Source organism: Serinus canaria, chromosome 26 (genome assembly GCF_022539315.1).
Source record: "Serinus canaria isolate serCan28SL12 chromosome 26, serCan2020, whole genome shotgun sequence".
Taxonomy (NCBI): domain Eukaryota; kingdom Metazoa; phylum Chordata; class Aves; order Passeriformes; family Fringillidae; genus Serinus; species Serinus canaria.
The window spans coordinates 1,929,927-1,957,673 of record NC_066339.1 but is presented as its reverse complement, the minus strand read 5'-3'; the positions used below and the strand labels follow the sequence as shown (position 1 = coordinate 1,957,673).

The following is a 27,747-nucleotide window of genomic DNA, read 5'->3' as shown; positions in this document are numbered from 1 at the left end:
AAATATATAAAATTAAAATATTAAATAATAATTATTTTATTAATTCAACACAGAATAGTATATGTAATAATATACAATATATATTTTGTTATGTATAATAATATGAAATCTACATTGATCTATATAAAATATATAGTATTTTTATTTTATATAGATATATGAAAATATATATAATATACATATTATATAGTAGTATACTATTTTAGAGTATACTATATAGTAGACTTTATATACTTTATGCTTTATATACTTTATATATAAATTTTATATACTTTATATATATACTCTATTATTTAGATTATATATAATATAAATATATTATATATAAAAATAAATATATATTTATATTATATACTGTAATTATATATTATAAATAAATAAATGAATAAATAAAATAAAATAAACAAATAAATAAATAAATATATATATATACAATTTATACCTAATATTAATATATTGTATTATGGTATTTTACAACTTAATACAAATATTTAATTTATTAAATATTAAATAAATAAGTAAATAAATAAATAAATACATATAAATATCCTGTAAAGCACGTGTGTGACCCAGGGCCGTGGTGATTCCTTGTGGGTGGATATTTGTGTTTGCACTTTGGCTTTTGTGGAGTCAGGATCGTTCCCTGCCTTGTCAGCCTCAGAAAACAACAAATCCAGCCCGGCTCTGGGATCCTGAAGGGTTTCCAGCCCCAGCTCCCAGTCCCTCACCCAAAACAGCCTTGGGAGCAGAAAAGGGTTTTATTTCTCTCGATATAAAATATATTAAAACATTACTTTATTGTTTCCCCGGGGAATTCAGTAACTTTTCCTGCCACCAACGTGGACGTTCCTGAACAAAACCTGACTTGGTGGGCTGGGCTGAAGCTGTGCAGGGAGCTGGGCACGAGGATCAGAGGGGCTGGGGATAACTGGGAGGTGGAGAGGGACAAGGACAGAGGGTCAGGGAATACCAAACCTAAGGAAGGGCAGAGATTGTCCCAGTGCCCCAGGAGGGGTGTCCTGGGGACAGAGAGGGACAGGGACGGGCAGGAATGTGCCCAGACTGAGCAGAGGGTCCCACTGGAACCCTGAGGGGTGCATCCCCTGGGATGGATCTCCTGGGGATGGATCCCTCTGGGGATGGATCCCCCTGGGATGGATCCCCCTGGGGATGGATCCCCCTGGGGATGGATCCCTTTGGGGATGGATCCCCTGGGGATGGATCTCTTTGGGGATGATCCCCCTGGGGATGGATCCCTTTGGGGATGATCCCCCTGGGATGGATCTCCCTGGGATGGATCCCCCTGGGGATGATCCCCCTGGGATGGATCCCTTTGGGGATGGATCCCCCTGGGATGGATCTCCCGGGGATGGATCCCTTTGGGGATGATCCCCCTGGGATGGATCTCCCGGGGATGGATCCGCCTGGGTGGCAGGGGAAGGTCCTGGAGCAGTCCAGCCTTGGAACAACAGCAGAGGAGCAGGAGCATGGCCCTGGCTGGATCCTGGCTGGATCCCTTCCTCAGGCAAGGGAAGGAGCCCATGGGCATCCCCCAAATGCCCATCCCTTGAAGGACAGAGGGAATGGCCTTTGTCTTGCTGTTCCAAATCCTTTTGCCCACACATGGTGCTTCCCCAGGCTGAGAAGAAACAGGAAATTTTTTTTTGTCTGGGATTGAGAGGAGCAGCAGAGCTGGAGATCATCCCCCAAGCCCTGCTCCAAGCTCGGTCAGGAAACACCCAACAGAGCCGGGAATGCTGCAGGAGGGAGGGGCCTTCAGTCCCTGATCACCCTTCGGACAGTTGTCCCCAGACTGTCCCTTCTGCCACCACCCTGAAGCTCCTGTGTCACAGCCACGCTGAGCCGAGCCAGAGGAACCCAGAGCTTTTCCTCCACAGCCTCCCAGGAACGGGCTTTGGTCCCAAACTGCCAAAAATAATAAAACCCAAGGGCCCTTGAGGAAAAGCTGGACCTGGATGTCGGCTGCTGGTCCTCATCTCCCTCGGGCTGGAAATGTGACCCTGGGGAAGGAGCAGCCGGTCCCGGCGCACCGGGCACGGCTCCATCCCCCGCCAGCGCTCCCGAGGCTCCGGGGACCTCTGCGGAGCCGCGGCTGTGGAGGGATGTTCCCTCTAACCACAGAGCCCTGCAAAGCCTCCCTGCCCCCCGGAGAGCTCTTCTGCGACATCCCGCGGCCCCAGGGGAGGAGAGGCAGCGCTCGGGGACGGCGGGAGAGGGACGGGAAAGCAAAAGGGATACGAAAAGGGAGGGAAAAATCCTCCCGGCAAGCAGGAGACAAAGCAAACGCAGCTTTTCCCCGCAGAGGATCCCATGTGAGTCCTCCTGCCTCCCTTGGTGGAAGATCCAGTTAAAACTGGGCCACAAAAGGTCAATTCCATGCAAGAGCCGACCCAGCAGCTCTTCCCCTTACGGAGATGGAGTCGGGCTCTGTGACGTTGTGAAAAGTCTCTCCTGGAAGCTTTTCAAGTTGGTGGGATCATTCTTTGCCCAAAAATAAGCTGATCCATGGAAAATGAACCCCAGCGAGCGTCAGGAGCAGCACAGGGACTTCCCTGCTGCACTCGGTCCCACACTGGCACCCACCCGTGGTGCCCCAGGAAGGGGCAGCGCTTTTCAGCCTTCTCCCTGATCCCAGAGCACCCACCACAAACATTCCCAAACCCAGGAGAATGAGGCACCCTGCTCTGGCTCTACAGAACAGGGCAGAGGGCTGCTGGCAGGTTCAGAAGGAGATCCTGGGGGTCCTGGTCCTCATCCTGCCCACTGGAAGAACCAAATTCCTCAGCAGCTCCAGGAACCAACACGAACACCCCAAAATTTCACAAACTGTGCTGCCTTCAGCTCCAAACACCCCAAATCCCACCTGCCCAAGACCTCTCCTCTTGCCCAGGAGGGTACCAGCAATCTCTGGAGCCTGGAAAAGCAGCGCACCCTAAATCAGCCTGTCCTGGAGCAGCACACGTGGATAGACTCATCCCTCTGCCATTAAATTCCTTTAAATGCCAGCAGTAAAACTGGGAGAGCAACCTTAAAAACTAATAAGCCTTTCCAGGAGTTATGTTATGTTTAATAATATTTAATGACCTGTTGTGAGCAAGAGGCCTCCCAGTCCCTATTTAGCCATAATTTACAGCACCCTGAGAGCTGTGGACAGTGGAACAGGGAAAATCCTGGCAGTTCCAGCTGCTGCAAAGGGAAAGTGTCAGGGAAGGCTTGGGATGCCCAGAGAGCATTGTGGGCATTAAAAGGGTGCCCTCCCTGCAAGCAGGGAGCCAGATCATCTTTTAAAGCAGCCCAAGGGGTTTAAACTGATTTATTCCTTCAGCTCCTTGAAAGGCCACTACGTTAATTTGTAAAAACTTGGAATTTTATCCAGCTGTGGCAAATAAAAAAATGTTGTTTGAGTACTGGTTTGAATCGGGCTAAAATAGTGTTTAAAGAGGGGGCATTGCATGCTCAGACCCCTCTGTGCAGAGCCAGCCCCTCACAGGATTCTGAAGGAATAATTTTGAGCCCAGGATCACAACGCAGCATTTCTCACAAATGCAGTTTCCCTGAGCAGAGCTGGGAAATGCAGCTGTGATTTACAGCACAAATCCACCGCTCCTGCAGCAACAACAGCTTCCCAATGACCAAACAACACATCAACCCCAACCCCTGCCAAGACACAGAGGTGACATTTACATCAGAAACTCTTTGAAATGAGATTTTTCTGTGATTCCAGATTTTCACTGTGCCTGGGTAACCAAGTCCTGCCCCGGCAGCAGCAATGAGAGCATTAATGTTATTTATGGTCAGTGTTATCCCCTTGTTCCTCTATCTAACATCACACATCTGGGATGCCCCGGGCTCCTCCCCACCTCTTTTTGCTGCTCACATGCAGCTCATCCCCTCCCCACAACCCCCACACCTGCAGGTTATTTTTTCATACACCTGGAGCAAGGAGTGATGCCCAAGAATGAACTCAAAGTGCTGAAAAACAGCAAACAGAGGGGTAAAACTTCACCCCTCAGATTTCCACTCAGCTCTCCTTAGGCCCTTTATTTGGTTCCTTCTCCAAGTCTTTGAATTCCAGATCTTCCCCTTCATTTTGCACACAGACACCCCCAAAGCTGTATCCTCCCCCAGCCAAGCCAGACCTCCAGCCCTGGCGAGCAGAGGAGCAAAATGCAGAAACGGGGGAGATAAAGAAGTCCAAGCTCTGACCCATCCCAGTGCCTGATGCCAAAGCCAGACCCAGGCTGGGATGAGGGGATCCAAACCCTGGGTATGGAAGCATCAGCAGGGACAGAGCGGGAGCAGGGTAGAACCCCCTTGGTGCTGGGAGCCACCAGGCACAGCAGGGCCTGCTCCAGGGACACTGTGGGATCCTGCCTCCCCTGTCCCAGGGTCACCATCATCCCTGAACCAACCTGACCCTGGCCTCAGCCCTGGCTTTGGGCAGGGAAAGGCTGCAAAGGGACCCTGTAGAGCTTGTGAAGGGGAAAATAAACCCAGGGAGCGACAGGAAAATGGAAGTTTCTCCCCTGCCTGGGATTTCTTGCTGCTATCAGCAGTGAGGGATGAAGTTTGGAATTAAAGAGGAGCCCTGGGTGTTTGGTGTAGCTGGGAGACCCTGGGAGAGCAGGGAGGGGGGAGCACGGCTCCCCCTGCTCTGGGGAGATCTGACCCACGCGGGACAGTGTCCCCGGCGGGGCAGGATTTGGGATTAGAGGGTTAACCGAGTGCCTGGGAGGACGCACGTGACTGGCTGGGGGGTTGGGGGGGGGGGTGTGCAGGCTGGGGGGGCTGCGGGCCGATCCCTCCCTCCCCATCACCCCCCCCGTCCCCCTCCTCCAGGTCCCCCGCACAAAATCCGCTCCCGCGGACCGTCCCCGTCCCCTCCAACCTGCGCCATGGAGACACCGGGCTGCCCGGCCTTCCCCCCGCCTCGCCGGCCCGGGGGTCCCCCGGGGCTCCCCCGGCCTCCCACCGCCTTCGCCCTGGGTGCACCGGGGCCCCACCGGCGGCCGCCGCCGCTCAGCCCCCGCCCCGGCCGCTGCCCGCCGCTGCGGGCACAGCCGCGGTACCCGGGGGTGCCCAGCCCGGGCCCCCCCGCCGTGGCCGTGCATGGGAAGCCCCTGTACCCGGCCGGGGCTGCAGGTACCGGGGGAGCGGCGGGTGGATGGGGGAGCCGGGGCCGCCGACCCCTCCCGGCCCCTTCTGCTTCTCTTTCCCCTCTCGGGTTCCGCCGGGAGCCCCCAGCCCTGACCCCCCCAAGGGCGTCATTGCGCTGACACGCTCTCCAGGGCTTCTCCGAGGCGGCGATGTCGCGATATGGCCCCGTCGGGGACAACCAGGGTGTCCCCCGACGGGAGCCGGAGCCGGGAAGGGCCGGTGCTGCCGAGTGTCGGCAGCTGGGGCTGGTGGAGGTCTCCGGGCCGGTTCCCGTTCTCCAGAAACAAGGGGGGAAGGGGGAGAAAAGGCGGCGGGAGAGACCCGGCCCCGCTGCCGCGACGGCGGGTACGGCCCGGGTGGGGACCGGCGGGTCCCCGTTCCCGGGGATGGAGAACGGCCGCGCTCCCCGGAGGAGGCTGCAAAGTCGCGGCCGGCCGCCGACTCCGGTTCCCGGAGCCCTCTGGGCAGGACCGGCGGCAGCAGCCGCGGTGCGACCGCACGGACGGGCCCGGGGCTCCGGGACCTGGGGGAGGCCGGACTGCGGGGCTGGCAGCGCTCCCGGTGCCCGGTCCGGAGCCCCCGGTGCGGTTCCCTCGGTGCCTCGCCCCGGGACAGTAACGTTCCCGTTCCCCAGTACCGGGCTGCGGCTCTCCCCGGTACTCGGAGCTCCAGAGCACCCGGTTCCCCTCGGCCCGGATGTCCCAGGGCTCCGTGGCCGTCTCCGGGCTCGGACAGGACCGAGCTCCTTCCGGGGCTTCTCCCGCCGCTCCTTTGCGCTGTCCCAGCCGGACCTGTCGGGGGCTGCTCCGGGCTCCCACTTTCGCTTTAATATTATTCCCCCACTTCTGCTTTAATAGAAAAAGCAAAAGGCAGAGCCGCGGGGGCGATGGAAACCAGGTGGGACCCGGCAAAGCCGCCTCGGGGAACAGGTAGAAAAAAACCCGAGAACTGCCGGGAAAAGCCGTCAGGGAGGGGCCCCGCCGCGGGCTTACCTGCTCCAGCCGCGGTGGGGGGATGCTGCCGACCCACGGGCGTTTCCTCCGGTTCCTGGGAGTCCTTTCCATGCCCCCATCCCTTCACTAATGATCCTTTTGAGTTCCTTCCCCTCCCCATTATCCCAGGAATTGTACAGCTGTTTCCCAGCTGCCGCCTTCCCCAGTGCCGCCAAACCTTTCGGGGGTGTCACTTTGGGAAGGAGTGGGAGAAAAATATCTGTATCTTCCCTTTGTCCCCCGGTGCCGCTGTGTTTATTTAGCTACGTGCTGTATCCCGCTCCTTCCTGCCTTTTCCTTCTTTCTGGCTATTTATTTATTTGCCTCCAACGCCAAAACCCTTGGGTCACTTGGAAATGCGCCGCGTTGCCTTTGAAAAAAGAGGGAAAAAACCCCCTGACTCGATGCTTTATGCAGCAGGATTTTATTTTGGTCAATTTTCCCTTAACTTTGGTTATATTCGGGTCTGCTCTTTGGTGAGATTTGGTTTTGAATCATAAAATCCCTCCGGGCCAGCGGCTGAGCCCTTTGGAGGCCAGAGCAGGGAGGAAATGGCAATTCAGCCTCATTCCTTTGCCTTACCCATGACCAGACAGGTCGGTACTGAGAGGGAGCAGGAGCAATCGCCCCCCCAAACCTCCCCCAGATTACAATTCCTCATTAATTCAAAGCAGCTGGATTGGGCCTTGGCGGCTCCATAGCCCCCAAATTGCCTTAATTAGAAAAGAGCCAAAAATCCAAAGTGAAAGGCTGGAGAAGGCCGAGGTGGGGCTGCTCTGGGGAGCCCTGGGTGGCTCTGCAGGGATGGGGACCCCATTTCCCTGCTCTGTTTGGATGTGGTGGGGAGGAGATCAATCCCAAAGGATGCATTTCCCTTCATGGCCGTGGGCCTGATCCTGCCCCTCTGAGGTCCCCACCTGCAGGAACCCCAAATCTGCAGCTGGTGATTGGGGTGGGATCAGGGCAAACCCAGCATTTTTAGGTTGTCCTCTGCCCAGGTGACACCTCTGTGTCCCCTCAGCAGATAGGGGACCCCAAGGCACCCCTCCCCATCTGCTAATTCCCCGCTCACTTCTCCTTTCCTTGGCTCAGCCCCTTGGGGTCCCAACAGCACCCAGAATCATTTGGAGCTGCCAAACTCTGGGTGTCCCCATGTGGGCACAAACGACCCTCCTGGGGGTACAGAGGTGGCCCCCAGAACACATGGCAGGGATTTTCCTCCTTGATCCTGTTCCATCATCCACCCCAGTGATGCAGCAGCACTGAAGGGAAGGGGGAACCCCCCAGATTTCTTGCTCTGGTCCCAGAGGAGGGTGAGGAAAGGGAGTTTTCTTCAGCAGATAGAGCAGGGTGGTGGCTTTTCCTCCTTTCCAAGAGTTTTCCCGGGAGCTGCAGCTGCAGGGAAGGGCTGGCTCAGGGGCACAGAGCTCCCCCTGAACGATCTGGGGCACGGGGGGCTGGACACAGCCCAGAGCAGGGTGGGTTTAGGGTCACTGCTGGGCCCTGTGGCTCTGCTCTGGGCTCTGAGGCAGGCAGAGGCAGCAGCCTGTGTGGGAAGGGAGTGGGAGGAGAGGGATGAGGAGAGTGGAGTGAAACTGTCTGCAAAAAACCCCTGTGCCCCCCTCCTCTGCCCCATCCCCAGGCAGTCACAGCATCCCAGTGGGACCCTGAGCACCCTCTGCTCCAGGCAGGCTTTCCCCACCCTCCAGAGGCTTTTCCTGCCCACAGCTCCTGCAGCGAGCGTGGACTGTGCCCTTCTCAGGGACGGATTTGCCCTGCTGTGTGTCCATGCTGAGTCCTTTCTCCTGGGGCAGTACTGTGACATCCCCCAGGATGGGACGGGACAGGATGGATGGGATGGGATGGGATGCCAGGGCTGTGGCACAGACAGTTCTGGGCTTCCTTGGCACTGTTAACACCCCCTGGTGCTGTGCCTCCCCCCCAGGTGAGAAGGGCTGCAAAGGTGGGTTCCAGGCGATTCCCACAGCCTGCAGGGTCCCCCCGAAAGCCCCGGAGGATTTGGGGTGCCCACTGGCAGCACCCCTGGGCAGCCTCCGGGACTACGGGATCCCCGAGCTCCCTGAGCCCCTGGGCAAGAGCAAGAGCAAGAAGAGGAGGAACAGGACGACCTTCAGCACGTTCCAGCTGGAGGAGCTGGAGAAGGTTTTCCAGAAGACACATTATCCCGACGTGTATGCCCGGGAGCAGCTGGCATTGCGCACAGACCTGACCGAGGCCAGGGTGCAGGTATGGGCACAGAGGGATGGGCATGGGTACCCTGGGGGCTGCCAGGAGGGGGGTTCTCCTCTCTGCAAGGTGGTGCTGAGATAGAAGCTGATTTCCCGTGAAAATGCTAAATCCCAGATGGAAAATCTCAGGCCATGCCCGCTCTGCACCCTCTGCTGTGGTCTGGGTGCTGGTTGTCTCTGAACCCTCTGCACTCCCCCCCTGGACCCAAAGAGTGGAAAGAGCCAAAATTTGGGAGGTCAGTGTCAACCACCCCCCTCAGAATGCCCTCATCGTGATGCTCCCCATGCATCCATCATTCCCAACCACCCTCTCCAGCTCAGCTCCTCCAGTGCCAGCTCGGGAGAGGAGCCCCGGGAGTTCCGTGTGGGTGGGGCTGCGGTGGCATATCCTGGGACCTGGGGCAGGGTGAGACCGACCCTCCCTCCCCGGCTCCGGTGTCCCCATGCGGTCTGAGGCTCCAAGTGGGAAGAGGCAGCTGGAGGGAGCTCCCAACAGGGAGGAAATGGAGGTGGAGGGTAAGGAAGTGAGCAGGGAGCACCCGCTGGGAGCTGCCATCCCCAGGAGCAGGAATGGGGACAAGGCACAGGCAGGGGAAGTGTCCCCAGGAGCCCACCGGAGCCTCCGAACCCAGATTTGGGTTGGACTGGGATGAATCCACCCGTAGCCACGAGAGCCTCAGGCCAAGTCTCCCGGTAGGGCATCCTCCTGTCCGGGAGGTGCTGCTGGAGTTGTCCCCACCCCAGCACGGAGGGGACATGCATTCGGGACATCAGCGCCTAAAAAGCCTCATTCTGCAGCAAAATCTGGGATAAACAAGTCTCAGAAGCCGCAGGAAGAGGAAGGGGGAGCAGGGCGGATCATTTTTGATGCGGGACAAGATATTCCCGGTGTTGGTAAAGGTCAGAGAGCTCCAGCGCTGAGCCTAGAGCAGCCTCGGAGCGCTGGGGCACCGTGCCCGGCCCCTTTATGCTGCTGGGGGGAGCGCGGACCTCGGCAGGAGCTGCAGTGGGCAGGGGAAGGGTCCCCGCACCTCAGCCCCCTCCTCCATCCCCAGGTTTGGTTCCAGAACCGCCGGGCCAAGTGGCGGAAACGGGAACGCTACGGGAAAATCCAGGAGGTGAGAGATGGCTCGGGAGCTGCTCCAGCCCTTGTACCCCACTCCCAGGGGAGGGGTCCCACCGCACCTGGGGGTGCCCCCCTCCATCACCCATTCCTGCCCACCCCCATCAGCCATTCCTGCCCCTTCTCCCCCAAGGTTTTCCCCACCCTTGGGGATGGAAGAGAGGGAGGATCGCGTTTTGCCACACGCAGGAAGACGCTGCTTTCTGTCCCACTCCACTGCCCTCTGGGGCAGGTTTTGGGGTCCTCCTCCTGAAGCCCCCCTTTAGCTCTCTCCCATCCATCTGTGCTTCCTGCCCCTCTTTTCTGCAAAGCTGCCTTTCCCCCTCAGTATCGAAAAGCATAAAAATAACTAAAAACTCGGCTTCATGCACATCCCTGAAGCCAAACTCTCCCGGGGGGGGGGCGGGGGGGAGTAATTCAAGCAGGATCAACCCCCCAAGGGCAGAAAACAGAGCAAAGGCATCGCCCCCTTTGCACCCTGGGGGTGGGGGGGGATCTGAGGGGGATCCTACAGGGGTGAGAGAGATCACAGGTGGGATAGGAGGAATCCTGAAGGGGGGCACTGGGATCTAAGGCAAAATGGGGGAAATTGAGCGGGGTGTGATTTCCCCACCCTCATTTTGGGCTTCTTGTTGTTGTTATTTCAGCTGCAGAACAACCTGTGGCCGAGCCCTGGGAGCCCCCCGGGGCTGCTGCCCCCCGAGACCATCCCGTCGCCCTGCATGTCCCCGTACCCCCCCGCTCCAAGCAATGGCTTCGTGGGCATCCCCGCGTCCCCGGGCCCCCACCCCGGCCTCAACAGCCTCTACTCCCTGCACGGGCTGCCCCCCCCGGGGCTGGCCCCCCACCCCTTCGAGCCGCCCGCCCAACACGAGTACAAGGCGCCCCCCCTGATGCCGCTGAGGATGAAGAGCAAAGAGGGCGCCGGGAGCCTCCTGAATTGGGCCACATGATCGCCAGGGCATGGACACGGAGCCCTGGGCCCTCCGGAGTGTATCCCCCAGCCCAGGGAGGGGGGCAGGCTGGTGGGGTCACCTTCACCCCCTCTCTGCACCCCCCGAGCTTCCCGCATCCAGCACTGCCCCCACCCTGCTGAGAGGGGCCCGGGGGGGCTGTGGGGGGGAAAAGGAGGTGCCCCCAAACCCAGGCTGCCCCAGCAGGGCTGGCACTGGCAGCTCAGAAATGGCTCCCCCGATTTCCTGAGCCCTCCCAGCACTGTCAGGACTGGGTTTGATGGAGATTCCCGGTGCTTTGCTCACCCCAGTGTGTGCCCCCACCCCGCCCACCCGGGCACTGCCAGCCCTGCGTGGGGCTGAGCAGGGGACTGTGGAGCACCAGGGCAGCAGTTTTGGGGGTAATTCTTCCCTCCCCAGCTGAAATTTGGCCACTCACCCCCTGCCCAGCACAACCAGCAATGGCAGAAACTGGGCTCTTCCTCTCCCAGTCCCATACTGGAAGACTGGACTGGGACAGCTGCTGGTACTGGGGGTTACTGGGGGCAGGGCCAAGGAGCCCCAAAGCCCCCCCAGAGCATCACAGCTTGTTCTGCTCCCTCTTGGAGGGGAAATAAAGCCCTGGCACAATGAAGCATCCCAAATTAAAGCTGTTTCCCTGGGAGGGGTCACCCTGTTACCCCTCAGGAAGGAGTTTTAATCCCAGCAGTGGGATGAAATTCCCAGTGGGAACCCAGTAATTCCCAGTGGGAACCCTCCCAGGACCTCCAGCTGGGCTGTTGGGGCACAAATGGGCAATTTGGGGGGGTGGGGGGGGTGGAGGTTTCTGCATTTTGCAGGGTTCTGAATGTTACTGGTGGTACCTGCAAGGCCAGTAATGAGGGGGCACCTCACCTGTTCTGGGGGTCCCCAGGGGGGCTCCCCGAGTCCCCCCAGGAGCCAGCATGTCCTGTCCCCCCTTTACCCACTGTGACCTCCCCCACTGCAGGAACGACCCTGCTCACCCCAACACCAGGAGCTGCTGGCACACCCCCAGGGACACTCTGGGGCCAAACCCCCTCCCTGCAAAACCTGCAATGCCCCCCTGTCCCAGCCCCACATCCTGAGGGGGGGACACCCCTGTGGGGCACCTGGATCCCCTCAGGGAGGCACCAAACCTGCTGTTCCTGCCCAGGCTGGAAAACCCCTAGGTTTTCAGGCAAGCCCTGGCAGCCTGGGCACAGTGGGTGCCACAGGAGGCAGCCCAGGGCTGCCCACCCTCAGCCAGGGCATCTGACACCCCCTCCCACCGGTGGGGATTTTGTTATTCATTTCTAAACAATAAACCACATTTTTCATAAGTTAATTATGGCTCCAGCAGCTCTATAAAGCCACGGGGGCTGGGGATGCAGACTCCCAAAAGGCTCCTCAGGCCTGTTCTGGTGCTGGGAATGGGGTTTGAGGGCAGGATGGTGCTGGAGGCACCCAGGTGAGTGCCAGGGGTGGGTAAAGCCCTGGCAGGACCCTTGGGGCACATCCAAAGTGCCCCAGAAATCCCCATTAAAAACCTCTGTCCTAAGGAGGATAAAATTCATTTGTGTCCCACTGAGAGCTGGGCTTTGCCAGGACCTGATGGTCCCTTGGAATATGGGATGAGGGACGAGGTTTGGGCTGCTGAACACCCCAGCCTCAGAGTGCTGCAGTCCTTGGGGCTGGAAAAGCCCTCTGGGATCATCCCAGCCCAGCAGCACCATGGTGTTTCCCTCTAAACCACATTTAGGGGTTTATTGGGGTGCAAAGTGGTGCTGATGGAGCTGAGGGAGCTTTGCTGGGTGGGTTTGCAGCATCCTGAGCAGGACCAGGGTGAGCAGGGATTTCTGGAGGAGTTTCCCTCATCATTAAACCAAGACAGGGCAGCATTTCCTTCTCTGTGCCTCTCCTGGAGGCACATCCAGACCCTGGCTCTGTCTGCCCACAGGGGCAGGGTACAGCACTGGGCACCCAGATGGATCCAGGGCTCCAGCTCAATGTCACCCCTGGCTGAGGGGGTAGAGGGCACGATGGGTACAGCTCCAGGCACAGATTAAGGGCATGTTACCACCCATGCTGAGCCCACAGAACTGCTCTGATGGCTCATAAGGCTGAATTTGCTCCTTCCAGGGCTGGGGCTGAGCATTCCCACAGCTGGATTCACTCCGGGAGCTCCACAGGCTCAGAATCCTGGCAGGTGATAGGGTGGAATTGGTGCTGTCCCAGGCTCCCTCTGCCCACAAGCATCTCTGCAAAGCCCTGCCTCAAATCAGGGTGAATCCCCTGGGATTTCATCCCCCAGGGCTGCTGCTGCCCCTCTGCCAGGGAAACTGAGGCCAGAAAACGTGCAAAGCTGAGCCCTGGCAGGATTTGGTGTCAGGATCCTCTGCTGGAAGCAGGGACCAAAGAAAATCCCAGTGGTAACACCACTGTGGTGTCAGAAATCCCAGCACAGAGCTGGGGGAGGGTTCAGTGAACGGGACAGGGAAAGAAGGGACAGCCTGTGAGAACCTGCTCCCCCTAACCAACAGACCTGGGTGCAAGGTAAGGTTAAACCTGCTGGGGAGGACCCCCCAGGGTTTCAGGGATGAGTGGGGACAAGGACATGGGATGAGGAACTCTCATCCCAGCCCAACTCCAGGCAGGAGGGAAAGGGACATGGACAGAGGCCAGCCACGCTCAGGGCAGAGGTATCACCAAATATATATAATATATGTACAGCTCCTGCACCCCTTGTGGGGTGAGGGGAGGCCACCCCAGCCCCTCAAGCCCCCACAGGCCCCATGACCCCCAGAGGGGCTGGGCAGGGCTAGCCTGGTGTCCCACCCAAGGACCCCACTCCCACACTGCCACCTGCTCCCCCCTCCTGGCTGAGGGGCACGAGAAGCTGGGGTGCCTCTGGAAGCATCACATGGGGTGGGCAGAGATCCCCCCCCAAACAGGAAACCCCCAGGGCACCCTCAGCTTTGGGATGAGCCTGGAAGGAGGCAGAGAGGCAGGATGTGGTCTCAGCTCCATCCTCTTCCCAAGCCCACCACCACAACAGTACAGCCACCCAGAGACCGCCCCAAACCTCGCTGCCCTGCCCCACGGGCCTCGAGCTCTCCAAGCAACCCATCCTGCCCCCCTGTGTCCATCACTGCAGCAGCTCCTCCCAGGAGATGGGCCGGGAGAAGACCTCCCTCTCCAGCCAGAGGTCGTAGTTGAGCTGGAAGTCCTCGGGCAGCTCCACCCGCTGGCCCAGCACGCTCTGCAGGCAGTTGTCCACGGGCACGAAGTCGGGGTTGCCGTGGGCGCGGTCGTAGCGCCGCGAGTTGAAGCGCTCGATGCTGGCACGCAGGGCACACTCCTCTGCCTGGAAATCCCAGGGACGGGCATCCAGGTCTGGGAACAGGGATGAGAGGGGTCAGAGCAGAGCTGGGGACTCCTCAGCCAGCCCAAAGCCCTCGGTGTGGTGGTGCAACCCCAGCCCCATGCGGCTGCTTGCTCGTTCCCCCACCAGCAGGAGCAGGGAACAATCAGAGGGTAAAAGCTGGAAAACTGCTGGGTTAGGACAAAAACTCTTAATAAAGAAAGCAAAAGCTGTGCAGCACAAGGAAAGAAAAGCAAGGAATTAATTCCCCACTTCCCATGAGCAGGCAGGTATTCAGCACCTTCAGGAGAACCAGGGAATGGTGACTTGGATGACAAACACCATCACTCCCAACATTCCCCAATTCCTCCTTCCCCCCCACCCTTTATAACCTGAGCATGATGTCCTAGGGTCTGGAATATCCTTTGGTTCTGTCTCCTCACAACAACCCACACACCCCCAGCCCCCTCCCACTTGGGAAAGGCCTTCGTAGGTCAAAGCACAGAGCCAGGAGCCACCAACAGCTCCACCACCACTTCCAGCATCCCCACCACAGGGAAACAACCAAACTAAAGCCAGGAATGGGGGCTCCCTTTGTCCCCACTTGCCTCAGCACCAGGAAATGCTGGCATACCCCAAAGGACATTCCTGGGCCAAAACAAAACCCCTGAAACTGCAAGGCCACCCTGTCCCACCTCCCACATTCTGATGGTGGGAGCACCTGGACTTCCCTGGGGAGGCACCAAACCTGCTATTCCAGCCCAATTTATGCCAAAAAGGGTTTTCAACCCAGACCTGACACCCCTGGCAGAGCCCTGATCCCTGCAATGTCACAACCCAAAATCCCTCCCACACCCCAGACCTGCTGGACTGTGTCTGGCTCAGCTGGAATGTTTGCCCACAGGAGTCCTGCTGGGCTTTGCAGTGGGAGCTGGGAAGGTTCTGGGAACCCACCAGTATTCTGGCTCTGCTGGGCACAGCACCACCACGGTCTCCCAACATTCCCACCCCATCAAGCACATGCAAATGGGCAAGATCCTGGGAGGGGACACAGACCAGCTGACCCCAATTAGCCAAGGGAATATTCCAGATTCTGTGATGTCAGATCAGCTATAAAAGCTAAGGAAAGGAGGAGGAACGATGGGACATTTGTAATTTAAAATATGTGCTTTTCACACCAGCAGCTCCACGTGCTGCAGCCTTCCCCAAAGTGGCTGAACATCATTTGCTGATGGGAAGTAGAGAACAAATCTATTTTTTTCTGCTCTTGCTGTACTAATCTACCTTATTTCAACCTACAAGTAATTTCCCAGCTGATTTTCTTTGCCCTGTCCAGCTGGGAAAGGACAGAGCAGATCAGTGGGCACCTGGTCAAGCTCAACCAGCCAAGGTCCACCAAGGTCAACCCAGCACACCTGCCCAAGCCCCAGGCAGCAAAGGGTGAGCTTGGGGCACAGACCCTGGAGCAGGAGGGCTGGGGATGCCAGGGATGCCAGGATGTACCGTTGCCGTAGGCCCAGTCGTCGTTGAGGCGGTGCCGCACTTTCTGGTAGATGGCTGACATGGTTTTCATGTTGCTCTTCCTCCACTGCCTGCCCAGGTACTTGGTCTGCACCTTGAGCAGCTTCAGCACATAGAGCTGCATCATGGCCTGCTTCACCTTCAGAGCCCGCTTCAGGATCGGCGCCGACTTGAACACCACCAGCATCTGCCAGAACATTCCCAGATCCAGCTGGGATGGATCCCTGGGCCAACCCCTCCTCCAATCCCCTGCTCAAGCCCTGGGTTGTCCCAGGTAATCCCCAGTGCAGGTGCCTGGACAACCTGAGCTCCAGAACATTCCCAGCGCTCACCATGGTGCGGGAATGCTTCCACTTGGTCAGCTTGTTCAGGATGCGCAGGAGGTTTATGCAGGAGAAGAGGTTCCGCCAGCAGAACTGGTTGTTGTCTCCAGCTTCCTGTGGGGAAGGAGAGGCAGGGTCAGGCAAGGGATTGGAGGGGGGATGGGGAGAGGCTGGGGTGATCTGAAGAGCCATTGGACAAGGGGACAGCACAGCATGTGGGCATGGAATCCTGCAATCATGGAATTGTTAAGATTGGGAAAGCCCTCTGAGATCATCAAGTCCAACTGTTCCCCCAGCACTGCCAAGGCCACCAGTAATCCCTGTCCTCAACTGCCACATCCACACCCACACATTTTCTGAACACTTCGAAGGATGGTGACTCCAACACTGCCCTGGCCAGCCTGTACCAGTGCCTGACCACCCTTTTCACAAAGAATTTCTCTCCAATATCCAACCTGAACTTCCCCTGGCACAGCTTGAGGCCATTTGCTCTTGTCCTGTCCCTTGTTCCCTGGGACCAGAACCTGAACCTCCAGCTCCACCCTCCTGTCAGGGAGTTTGCAGAGCCAGAAGATTCCCCTGAGCCTCCGTTTCTCCAGGCTGAATCCCCCCAGTTCCCTCAGCCACTCGTGGTGCTCCAGCCCCTTCCCCTGATCTGTTCCCCTCTCTGGACACGCTCCATCCCAGCAGACACCTGCCACCCCCATCCCCCTCCCCAGAACCCCAGGGGCTGAGCACAGGAGAGCTGAGGGTGCAGGGGCTGGGTGCTGGAGCCCTGCTGCCTCCCTGCATACCAAATTCCCCCAGGCAGCACCCCAGGTGCCAGGACTGTCACAGCAGGAGGACTCACCAGGCTCTCAGCCGTCAGCTCCGGCAGCTCATGCACAACACAGTAGGGGTAGTCCAGCACAGAGATGCTGCAGGAAGGAGAGTGGTGCTCGTGCTGTTCCCCCAGATCCCCCCTGGCCTGGGGGCAATGCAGCCCCCACTTCCCACACACTGCAGATGGACTGTGGTGGGAACTTTCCAGCTCTGCCTGAGCCTGAGCCACTATCAGGGAGGGATTGGCAAGAGGCCAAAGAAACAGGGACCCCTCCCCACATCCCCCAGCAATGCAGGTGGGCAGCCTTCTCCTCACCTGTTCTTGGCAGTGATGTAGGACATGATGTTCTGGTTGAAGAACTTGAGGATGAGCGGGATGCAGTTGGCAAAGACCAGGTGCTGGGCCATGTACTCAAACTGGGGAGGAGAAACGTGGGTGAACAGGGACCCACTCGGGGTCCTGCCATGCCCAAAGACGCGTGGGCACTGCTGGACCACCTCACCTGGTAGATGTGGTTGAGCTTGAAGTGTTTGAGCAGGAGCAGCAGCACAGCAGAGATGGCTTTGACAATGATCTCCTTGTGCCGATTGACATCCACGCCCAGCTTCATGCTCTGCAGCACAGTGGTCCTGGGGGACACAGAGACAGTGTCGGGAGGAATTCTTCCCTCTCAGGGTGACACAGCTTGTCCAGGGAAGCTGTGGCTGGCCCATCTCCAGAAGTGTCCAAGCCCAACCTGGTCTAGTGGAAGGTGTCCCTGCCAATGGCAGGGGGTGGAACTGGATGAGTTTTATAGTCCCTTCCCACCCAAACATTCCATGATTCCTCAAACCTTCCCAGGGTGCACTGCAAGGGAGACCACAGCATGCTGAGCATAGGGGGACTCCAGGGACATCTACACCTGCCCTTCCCACACCCACTTTGCAGGATCACAGAACCATTCAGGCTGGAAAAGCCCTCTGAGAGCATCGAGTCCAACTGCTCCTGCTGCAGGAGGCCACCAGATCCTGCAGGGTGCAATCCAGGGCAGAGCAGGGTCACGTCCCCCAAGGAGCCCCAGCCCACACCAGGTCACTCCCCCAGCTCCCTCCCATCCCTCCTTCTCCTCCCACCCCCAGCCAGCTCCTCTGCTGCACAGCCACTCACGGCATCTCCTCGGGCAGGACATCTGCCAGGATGTTGATGGAGTCTGTCTTGGCTTTGGAGGTGGGGGCTGCAGCCAAGAGGATCTTCAGCAGAGCAATCTGGGAAGAAGGGAGAGATGGAGGGGGAATGGGAAGCTGCAGGGGACTGGCAGCAGGCCCTTTCCCCACTGCAGAAGGGAGGAACAGGGCAGGGGCAGGGGGTGAAAACTTGGGATGCATCACTGGAAAGGGACTGATCCAGGGGATCCCAGTGCTCCCCAGCTCACCATGTACTGGGGCAGGCTGGGCAGCAGGCCCTGGTACAGGATCTCTGCAGGGACTTGCTCCACCTCCTCTTCCCCCTGGTGCCAGGAAAGACCAGAAAACCTCATCCCAGGAGCTGCCACCAGCACCATGGAGCATGAACCCAAGGGCAGGATACCCCCAATTCCTGCCCCAACCCCCTCTGCCCCAGAGAAACCCCGTCCCAGCAAAACTAACTCCTCAGCCCTGCCAAAAAAACTGGCAGGACCAAGTACCCCCAACTCCCAGCCCAGGATCTCCATCCCATCCCATTATCCCATGCCATCCCATCCCATCCCACCCCATCCCATCCCACACTCACTCCGGAGAGCGGGGAGCGCAGGTACTCCTCTTCCATGTGCACCTGCACCTCAGCAATGGATGTGTACTTGTGCTGCAGGGGGACAGGGTGGGGTCACCACAGTCCCCCAGTGCTGCCCCCAGCCCCAGCCTGCTCCCACCACCCTGTTCCACCCCTCCCAGATCCCTGTCCCAGGGGTGACCTGGGTAGCTGTGCAAGGCGGGAGCTGCTGGGCTCAGGTCTGGGACAAGGCCAGTAGAAAAAGGATGAAGTCATGGACGGATAAAATTCCCTAAGAAAGGGATGGAACCCCCTAATAAAGGGATGGAGCCACTAAGGAATGGATAGAGGCCCCTAAGGAAGAGATGGAACCCCCTGTGGAAGGGATGAAGCCTCCTAAGAAAGGGATGGAACCCCCTAAGGAATGGATGTAATACCCTAAGGAAGGAATGGAAGTGCCTAAGGAAGGGATGGAATCTGCTGAGGAAGGGATAGAGCCTCCCAAGGAAGGGTTGGAAGTCTCTAAGAAAGGGATGGAGCTCCTTAAGGAAGAGATGGAGCCCCCTAAGGAAGGGATGAAGCCCCCTAAGGAAGGGGCTCAGACAACCTGTGAGTCTAGGATGAGATGAAAGCTTAAGGCTGCTCTCCCATCACTAGGCGGAAGAAGGGAAAAATGGTTAGGAAAATCCACACTGAGCTGTGATGGGAGCAGGGAGATAGGCAAGGGGCACCCATACAGCAGAGAGGCTGGAGGAATTCCTCAACTCACCAGCTTCAGGGTGCGGATGCTCTCATGGATGGGTCTGGGCAAGCCCACCACGGTGTTGGTGTCACTGGAGGAGCGAAAGAGCCAGGCTGGGAGCAGGGCTGAGCACCCCGGGGTGGGGCAGAGACCACCCAGGGATGAAGCTAGAGACCAGTCAGCCAAGGCCTTCCCTGCTGCCATGTCGAGACAAAAGCAGCCCCCAAATTGGCCTCTCCCACAGGTCCCCAGTAATGGCAGCACTGGGCTGGCTCTGCACTCACCTGCCCAGCGTGTAGCCGATGAATTTGCTGCGGCTGGACTCCAGGAACATCTCAATGTCCTTCTCCCTGCAGCAAAGGGAGAAGGGAAGAGTCACACCTTTGAGAGCACCTGGAAGATGCCCAGCCAGGCACAGGGAAAGGCACAGCCCAGGCACAGGGAAAACCCTTGTGGTCAGGTAAAGGTCAGCCCGCAAGAAAACAGCCATCAAAGTGACCCCCCCCCATCCCAAATACCTTCCCTACATCCCTGCTGAGATTCCCAACATCCAACAGCCTCCGTTTCCCTGACCCTGCTCCAGTTCTCCCAGCAGGGAGACCCCGGACTCACCGGACCTTGGGGGCCCAGGGCAGCCCTTTGGGGCAGGTGATGCGGTCACTGGGGGGGTGCTGGGTAGGGGGGGGCATCACTTCATCCCGTTCCAGGGGGAAGGTCTCTCCCTCCAGGCTGTTGTCATCATCATTTTCCTCTTCTTCCTCACGGGAATCATCAGCTTTGTACGGATCCCGCTCGTTGAAGGCATCGAGGTTATCCTGCTTAATGAGGGCCTGGAGCGGGGAGAGCAGGAAGGGAATGTCCCAAAAAGAAGCCCAGAGCCTGGCAGTGCCCTCTTTAATGTCCCTGTGCCCACCTTGTGCTCCCTCCGGCCGCGCTTCTGCTGCTGCTCGATGAGGTCAGAAGCGGAGGCGGGCGGGGAGGCCGCCCGCATGTTGCGGATCACCTGGATGCTGTCCTCGGGCAGGGGGGGCAGACCCAGCATCTCCCTCTTCTCTGCCTTCATGCTCTGCAGCTCCTCAAAGCCTCCCAGAGTACACTGCAAGGGACACCACAGCATGCTGAGCATGGCACAGGGGGGGCTCCAGGGGCATCTACACCGGCCCCTTCCAAATCCACTTTTTAGGATGACAGAATTCTTCAGGTTGGAAAAGCCCTCTGAGATCATCAAGTCCAACTGCTCCCGCAGCACTGCCAAGGCCACCAGTAATCCATGGCACCAGGTGCCACATCTGTGTGTCCTTTAAATCCACCTGGGGATGGTGACTCCAACATTGTCCTGGGCAGCCTGTGCCAATGCCTGACCACTCTTTCCATGAAAAAAACTTCCCAATATCCAACCTAAACCACCTCTGGCACAGCTTGATGTCATTTTCTCTGCCCTGTCGCTGTTCCCTGGGACCAGAGCCTGATCCCCACCTGGCTGTCCCCTCCTGTCACGGAGTTGTGCAGAGCCAAAAGGTCCTTCCTGAGCATCCTTTTCTCTAGGCTGAGCCCCCCAGCTCCCTCAGCCACTCCAGACCCTTCCCCAGTGATGTTCTCCTCCCTGGACACACTCCAGCCCCTCGAAGTCTTTCTTGTCCTGAGGAGCTCAAATCCTTCCCCAGTTTCCAAGAGAAGCTGCCTGTCCTGGGCTCCTCTTGTCACTGAGACAGGCAGGAGGGACAGGAGGATGTCCAGGCATCCACAACTGTTCAGAGCTTTCCTTTCCCCAGCCAGAGACCTTGCTTTGGGTCTATCCTTAGTATCCAACTCCAGACACCAAAATCCAATGCTTCCCTGTGGAGAAAAACCTGGGATTGGGTTTAAAGGAAACTGAACACCATAACATGAGGATGGAGAATGACAGCCAACTAACTCTGAGTGCAGAATTATCTCCTCTGCCAAGTATCAAACCACACATCCCACAGCCCACAGCCTCTCCTTACCAGCACAGTCTTCCAGAGCAGAAGCAGCACTTTCTTCATGGGGAAGTGTGGAGCATGGCCACTGCAGAATTTGGTCACCATCCCAAAGAGCATGACAGAGAAGGGCTCGTTGTTGTACAGGGGGGCTCCTGGAACAACACAGCACCATCAGCCAGGAACTCCTCACCCTGATCAGCAGCATCACCACCTCCTGCAGCCTCCTCCCCATTAGCTCCAAGATCCTCACCTCACCCCAGACAGCTCTCTCTCCCCTTCCAAGGTCTTGTAAACTCTGTACTTTCTTACCCCCATGTTTAAGAGGAAACAACAGCTTCAATATTCCATTTTTTTTCCCAGGAAGAGAGCACCCAGCAGCAGAAAAGGCTGGATGGCTTCCCCTGCTCACCTCCCTCTTCCCCACAAGTTGAGCAGAAACCAACCCAGTACTGCCAGTCACTATTACCCAACTCCTAGAGCCAAATGCCATGTCACTGCCTCCAGCCCTGGCAGCTCTATCCTGGCTCCTGGTCCTCACCCAGCTCTGCTCGGAAGGTTTGCCTCATGCTCTTCCACTCAGGCTTGTCCCCCTCGGCCTCCTGGCGCACAGTCTCCACAATCAGGTACATGATGTTCAGCAGCACCCTGTGAAAACCAGGGCAGCTGAATCCCTGCCAGGGATAAATTATGGAACCACTGCCAGCACCCAGGGCTCAGGGAGAAGCTAGAGCAACCCAGACCACATCCACAATTCATGTACCTGCTCCAAACCAGCACAAAGGCACTGGGGGGAAAAGTCTCTACAAGTCCAAACAGGGAAAAAAATCTGCTTTCCCACATTTTACAGCTTCCATATCCATAATCTGTCCCATTCCTGCTGCGCAGGCTGAGCATGACAGACGCCTGTGGAAACTCTCAGAGCTGGGACAGCTCTGGGATCCCTTCCAGTGCCTGCCTCAGCCTCCCAAAGCCTCCGGAAAGCCCTGGACCCCTCCTACCCCCCCCATTCCCACTCCATACCTGAGGTCGGTGCTGTCAGCCAGGGAAATGGCTGGTTTCCTCACGGCACTGGAACAGGCTGCGCTGTTGCTGCAGAGAGAGAACAGCTCAGAGAGAATTTGGGGGAATTCAGACTCTGTCATGGGCACTCCATGTGCCAGCTCCAAACCCTGTGACAGACACTGCTGCCATGAACGCCCTGTTCCCAGCACAGACATAAGGACTAGCAGAGCTGCCTGTTTGCTGCCAGGCATTTTGATTCATCAGGAATTTCAGGAGAAATCAGGTATAATCCTACATTACACATCCACCCAGGACAAAGGGAGTCACTGGTAAATTCCAGAGCCACTCCTGAAGTGTTTCCCACAGTACTCACTCAATCTCCATGTTGAGCAGCTCCACCAAGGCGTTGAAAGTTCCCACTTCCAGCAGGAGGAAGATGTTGTACCTCATCCAAGCCTGGACCTCGGCCTCGGAGCTGCACTCACCGAAGGTGCCTGCGAGGAGACACTGCTGATGCTGGCCCCAGGGGCCCTCCCACAGCACAACTGCACAGCTTTCAAACCGAGGGAGAAGCTGGCATGCAGGGCATGGAGCTGCCCTCTCCGGGTAACCCATTCCAGGGCCCTCCCACAGCTCCACTGCACAGCCTTCAAACCGAGGGAGAAGCTGGCATGCAGGGCATGGAGCTGCCCCCTCTGGGTAACCCATTCCAGGGCTGCAGAACTGGGGTAACACCGGGAAATCAGCACGTTTTGGGCCAAACTGCTCTAAACTATCTGGTCCCATGAGATTCAGCTTGGTTCAAGACATCCCAGGTGGAATGAAATCCACAATGAATGAAAATTCTTCAAAATATTATATATTAAAATAGTAATTATCATATCATAGTAATACTATATATTCATTATATATTGATATATTACATACAATATATATAACACATTGTGTAAAATGTATTATAATATGAGTAACATAAAACTACATATAATATTTGTAATTATATCTATTAAATGTATATGGCATTTAATATATAATGTATAAATAAATACACAATGCATTTTATGTAAGGCATACCATGTAATATATATAATATATCATATACAATATAGAGTATATTATATATAATAGGTATTGTAGATTATATTGTATTATGCATTACATGTAGTATACATATTATATATATTTACGTATATATTATAGATAGGAAATTCTATTGTACTATGTCTCATATATATAGTATATACATATAATTATAGTATGTATTCTAAATGTAACATAGGAGAATATAATCTACAATACATATTATAATACAATATACATTATACAACATATAATACAAAAGTCTATACTACCTATTGTATTATATACAATTGTATTACTGTATATATTGTATTATATAGTACATATTTAATTGTATTAGATAGTATATATATACAAAATATAATTGCATATATATTGTATATAATACTATTGTATTATATAGTATATATACTATATAAAATGTATTAAACATTTATAAGATACATAAAGATTTATCTATAAAGTTATATATATTATATCTTATATATTTTAAAGATACCTTATATCTTTCATAAATATCTTATAGATATATCTTATATACATATTTTTATATATTATATATATCTTACATATATATTATATATAACTTATATATATTAGATTTATCTTACATCTTATATTTATATCTTATATCTGTATCTAGATATAAGATATATCTATAGATCTTATATCTTACATATATCTTATATATAACTTATATATATAAGATATATCTTACATATATCTGATACCTATATATCTTATATTGATATCCTACATATATCTTAGATATACCTTATATTGTTATCCTATATATACATCTTATATATAACTTATATATCTCTTAGATATATCCTACATATATGTTATATCTATATATCTATATCCTATATATATCTTAAATATCTTATATATTTATATAAACTTTATGAACATAAAGGAGTTCTCTATTAACTATTTAAATATACACGATATATAAAACAGTTAACAGATCCAATATAACACATACAACTGCCTATCTAACTGTACAACTCCATTGTACAATATACACAATATATATATATTACAACATGACCCATTTCCAGGGGCCAGGGGTGGTGTCACCTTGTGCCACGTAGAGGATGGCGCGTGCCACGCGCAGGCGCCTCTCGCGCGCGGTGACCTCCAGCCCGTCCAGCAGGCGCATGGCGTGCGTGCGGTGCTGCGTCCGCTCCAGCTCCGGCCACTTCTTGTCCCGCACTGCAAACACAGCAGGGCTCTGGGCACAGCCTCAGCTGGGCACAAAAGAGCCAGGGAGCACCGGGAGAAGGGCTCCTGGCATGGGTGAGGGCTGAGCGATGAGCAGTCCTGGCAGCATGGAATGGCCCGAGCTGCATGGGACCCACAAGGATCATCGAGGGCAACTCCTGGCGCTGCACAGGACACCCCAGAATCTCACAACAGGTCACTGAGAGAACTGTCCAAACACTCCTGGAGCTCCAGCAGTCTCAGGGCCGTGCCCATTCCCCGGGGAGCCTGGGCAGTGCCAGCACCCTCTGGGGAAGAACCTTCCCCTGAACCTGCCCCTGCCCTGGCACGGCCCCAGCCCTTCCCTTGGGACCTGTCCCTGTCACAGGGAGAAGAGATCCAGGCTGCCCCTCGGGAGTAGCTGCAAATCCCAGTGAGCTCTGACATCAGGCTCCTCTTCTTCAGGAAGATTAATCCCTGTCCCTCCCCATGGGAGAGGAATCCAGAAAAAGATCCAGCTCTTACTGTGGATCCTGAAGTCCTCCTCGAAGCATTTTCGGTTGAGCAGGAACTCTGGCCCCTCTGTGTAGCTGTACAGCTCTGCCAAAAGAGGAGAAGCTCCAAAAACCTGCACCAAGCTGCAACTCAGCCCTGGGAACTGCAGTTTTAGCAAAATACAAAAATGTAATAATACCCCACCCAGTGTAAGGCCAAAAATATGAACTACACATATCTTGTCCCTTTTAACATCAATACAGCATTTAAATATAATAATAAAGTGATACTGGAATTGGCAGAGTTCCTTTAATTCGACCAGGAGAGGAAATGACAGTTGATTAATTGATCCATCACAGAAGAATTCCTTACCTGACAGCTCTGCTGTCCATTTATCTGTGTCTGCATATTCAAACTCCAGGTCTGGCGATTCTGAATAGCCCTGAAAACACCGGGGAAAAATCAGTTCCATGACAGCATATTTCAGGAAAACCAAAACCCCTGAAAACACTCACAATTCACCTCATCCTCCTGCAAATCCAGGGCTGGTCTTCCTGGTTTAGGGACCAAAAACATTCCTGCAGCAGCACAAACGTTACCGAGGCAACGCCAGCCCACCTCCTACATCTGCACAGGCTGTGCTGCATCCACTGCGGCACCCCCAAAGCACGGGGGGAGCCCCCAAAGCACAACAAACACGTCAGGACACAGGGAAAGGGTTCTCTGAGATCAGGGAGCTCTCAGAGCTCACCCATTTCACACAAATTTGAGAAAATCTGGGGTATCCCCCTGTGCTGTCTCAGCAGATGGATTAGTGAGGATGAAACAACTCCGAACAGCTTTGGAGAAGCTGCAAGAACAGCCAGGAGAACCTTTAGAGCACAAAATATCATCAGCTCCCTTTACAGAAGTCAAGAACATCGACCCACAGCATTTCAGGGCACCCAGCCCTGAGTGGGGCAGGTGCACAGCAAGACACTCACAAATTTCAGGATCCTGAGCACAGGGCAAACCCACACCAGAACTCTCCTGAATTATGAGGCTCCCACTCCTGAGCACGAGGAGGATCCAGAACCGAATCCTCACCCACCTCTGAGTGAGGGGCAGACCATACAAGAACCATCTCAAATTTTAGGGCTCCCACTCCTGAGTGAGAGGCAGACCCTGAGCAGAATTCTCCTGAATTACGGGACTCCCATTTCTGAGTGAGGGGCAGATCCACATCAGAACTCTCCCAAATTTTGGGGCACTCACTTCTGAGTGAAGAGCAGACTGTGAGCAGTATTTCAGGACCCACATACTCCTGAGCACAGGGCAGACCCACACCAGAACTCTCTCAGGACACCCAGCCCTGAGTGAGGAGCAAAGCCACACCAGAACTGTCCCAAATTTTGGGGCACATATTCCTGAAGAAGGGGCACACCCAGAACCAAACCCACATAAATTCTGGGGCACTCACCCCTGAATGAATCCACAAGCAGAACTCACCTAAATTTGGGTGCTCTCACTCCTGACAGAGGGGCAGACCCACATCAGAACAATCCCAAATTCCAGGAGTCTGAGAGAGGGGTAGCTCCAACCACCTCAGGTTCTCCAAGATTCCCCCTCACATCCCTCCCCTGGCATTCCAAGGACTTTTCTGAGGAAGCCGTGGCAGAGAACGGCTCTGGGGCCACACCACGAAATGAACACTTTGGAAAAGCCCGGGGACACCTCAGCTCCACACAACCCTCCGACCCCAAGGCTCAGGGTGACCCCAGCACCGCGGGGTGGCCCTGGGGGCGTTGGTCACCTCTCGCTGGATCCATCCCTGGTCCGAGCACGGCAGCGGGACCCGACACCCCACCCCGGGCTCGTACCGACCGGCAACACCGAGAACACCCCCGGATGGGCTGGGAGAACCCCGGGCCAGCCCTGTCACTCCTGTTTGGGACCGGCAGACCGAGCCACCCTCGCGGCCCAGCCCGGTCACAGCGGCCCGGATCCGGAGAAGGGATGGATGGATGGATGGACGGATGAAGGGGAAGTCGGCACCGACCGAGACCGGGCAGGCTCCGGGCAGCCCCAGGGCCGAGCAGGCCGGGCAAGAAGAGGCCTCTCGGCTCCACAGCCCGGGGCCACTGCGCTGGAAACCTGTACCGAGGGAGCGGCCGGTCCAGGACCGGCCCTGGGAGCCGTACTGGAGCACCGGAGCCAGCGGCCGAGCCGGTCCTGGGCTGGTCCCGGGGCAGGCGGTGCCCAAGAAGGGCTGGAAGGACCGGACAGTGGCACCCCCAGGCACCGGCCCCCACAGGGATCCACGAGCACCGACACCGACCGGACACCGGCACCACCCCCGGGCACCGGCACCCATAGGTAGGCTCTGGACGAGGCCCGGCGCGGCCCGCCCCGCCCGGGAAGGCCGCCCCACTCCCGGCGGCGGCGCTGACCTCGGAGTCCTTGCGCGGCGGCCGGGCCAAGTCGCGGCCCCTCCCGGGCGCGGCCGCCCCACCGCGGCCCTTGTTGTTCCCCGGGACCGGGATAGGGCCCGGCCCGGGGCCGCCACTCGGCTCCATGTCGGCCGCTCCGCCGCGCCGAGCTCTCGCGAGGACTCACCCCCTCCTCTCGCGGGAGCGGCAGGGAGAGCCGGGGCAGCGCCGCCGCCATGTTGGGAGTGGCACCAGGGGGAGCGCCGGTATCGCCGGTGGGTGCGATGCAGCTCCGCCCGCCAGCCCCGTCGCTCCGCCGTGGCGGCCGCGTCACGGCCGGCGCTGCCCGCCCCCGGCGGCCACGGACGGCGCGACACACGGCCGGGCGGCGGGCTCCGCCCCCGCGTGGCCATCTTGGGTGCGGTACGGCCCCGGGCGCGGCCATGCTGGGTGTGGCACTTCCGCCTCGCCCCCGGGCGGGACCGGGCGCTGGAGGCGGCCATGTTGGGAGTGGCAGGAACAGGCAGGTCCCAGACTGAGGGGCCTGGAACAAAGGAACGCTCCAGTGACGGGACTGGGGCCTCAGACCCCAAACTGAGGGG

At 56.2% G+C, this 27,747-nt stretch overlaps 2 protein-coding genes across 3 annotated transcripts; one reads left to right on the top strand and one right to left on the bottom strand.

Moving 5' to 3' along the window:
• Window positions 1-4,916: 4,916 nt before the first annotated feature.
• ALX3 (ALX homeobox 3) lies at window positions 4,917-11,840 on the top strand. The gene is made up of 4 exons (XM_030230221.2): window positions 4,917-5,163; window positions 8,116-8,417; window positions 9,475-9,537; window positions 10,190-11,840. The coding sequence occupies exons 1-4, from the start codon at window positions 4,917-4,919 to the stop codon at window positions 10,493-10,495; spliced, it is 918 nt and encodes a 305-aa protein (XP_030086081.2). The 3' UTR covers window positions 10,496-11,840.
• A 1,342-nt stretch (window positions 11,841-13,182) lies between these two features.
• On the bottom strand, window positions 13,183-27,495 carry STRIP1 (striatin interacting protein 1). Of its 2 annotated transcripts, none has more exons than XM_050985076.1 (21): window positions 27,333-27,495; window positions 25,110-25,179; window positions 24,768-24,842; window positions 24,120-24,254; window positions 22,330-22,450; window positions 21,975-22,043; window positions 21,493-21,599; window positions 20,979-21,106; window positions 19,907-20,089; window positions 19,606-19,823; window positions 19,278-19,343; window positions 19,021-19,084; window positions 18,273-18,344; window positions 17,935-18,009; window positions 17,670-17,767; window positions 17,026-17,152; window positions 16,839-16,939; window positions 16,551-16,617; window positions 15,710-15,814; window positions 15,360-15,564; window positions 13,183-13,888 (listed from the first exon to the last, which is right to left on the bottom strand). In XM_050985076.1, the coding sequence occupies exons 1-21, from the start codon at window positions 27,381-27,383 to the stop codon at window positions 13,641-13,643; spliced, it is 2,385 nt and encodes a 794-aa protein (XP_050841033.1). In that variant the 5' UTR covers window positions 27,384-27,495; the 3' UTR covers window positions 13,183-13,640. The 2 variants fall into 2 exon arrangements, with proteins under 2 accessions (XP_050841033.1, XP_050841034.1); XM_050985077.1 differs by lacking the exon at window positions 27,333-27,495 and adding an exon at window positions 27,167-27,319.
• Window positions 27,496-27,747: the final 252 nt, after the last annotated feature.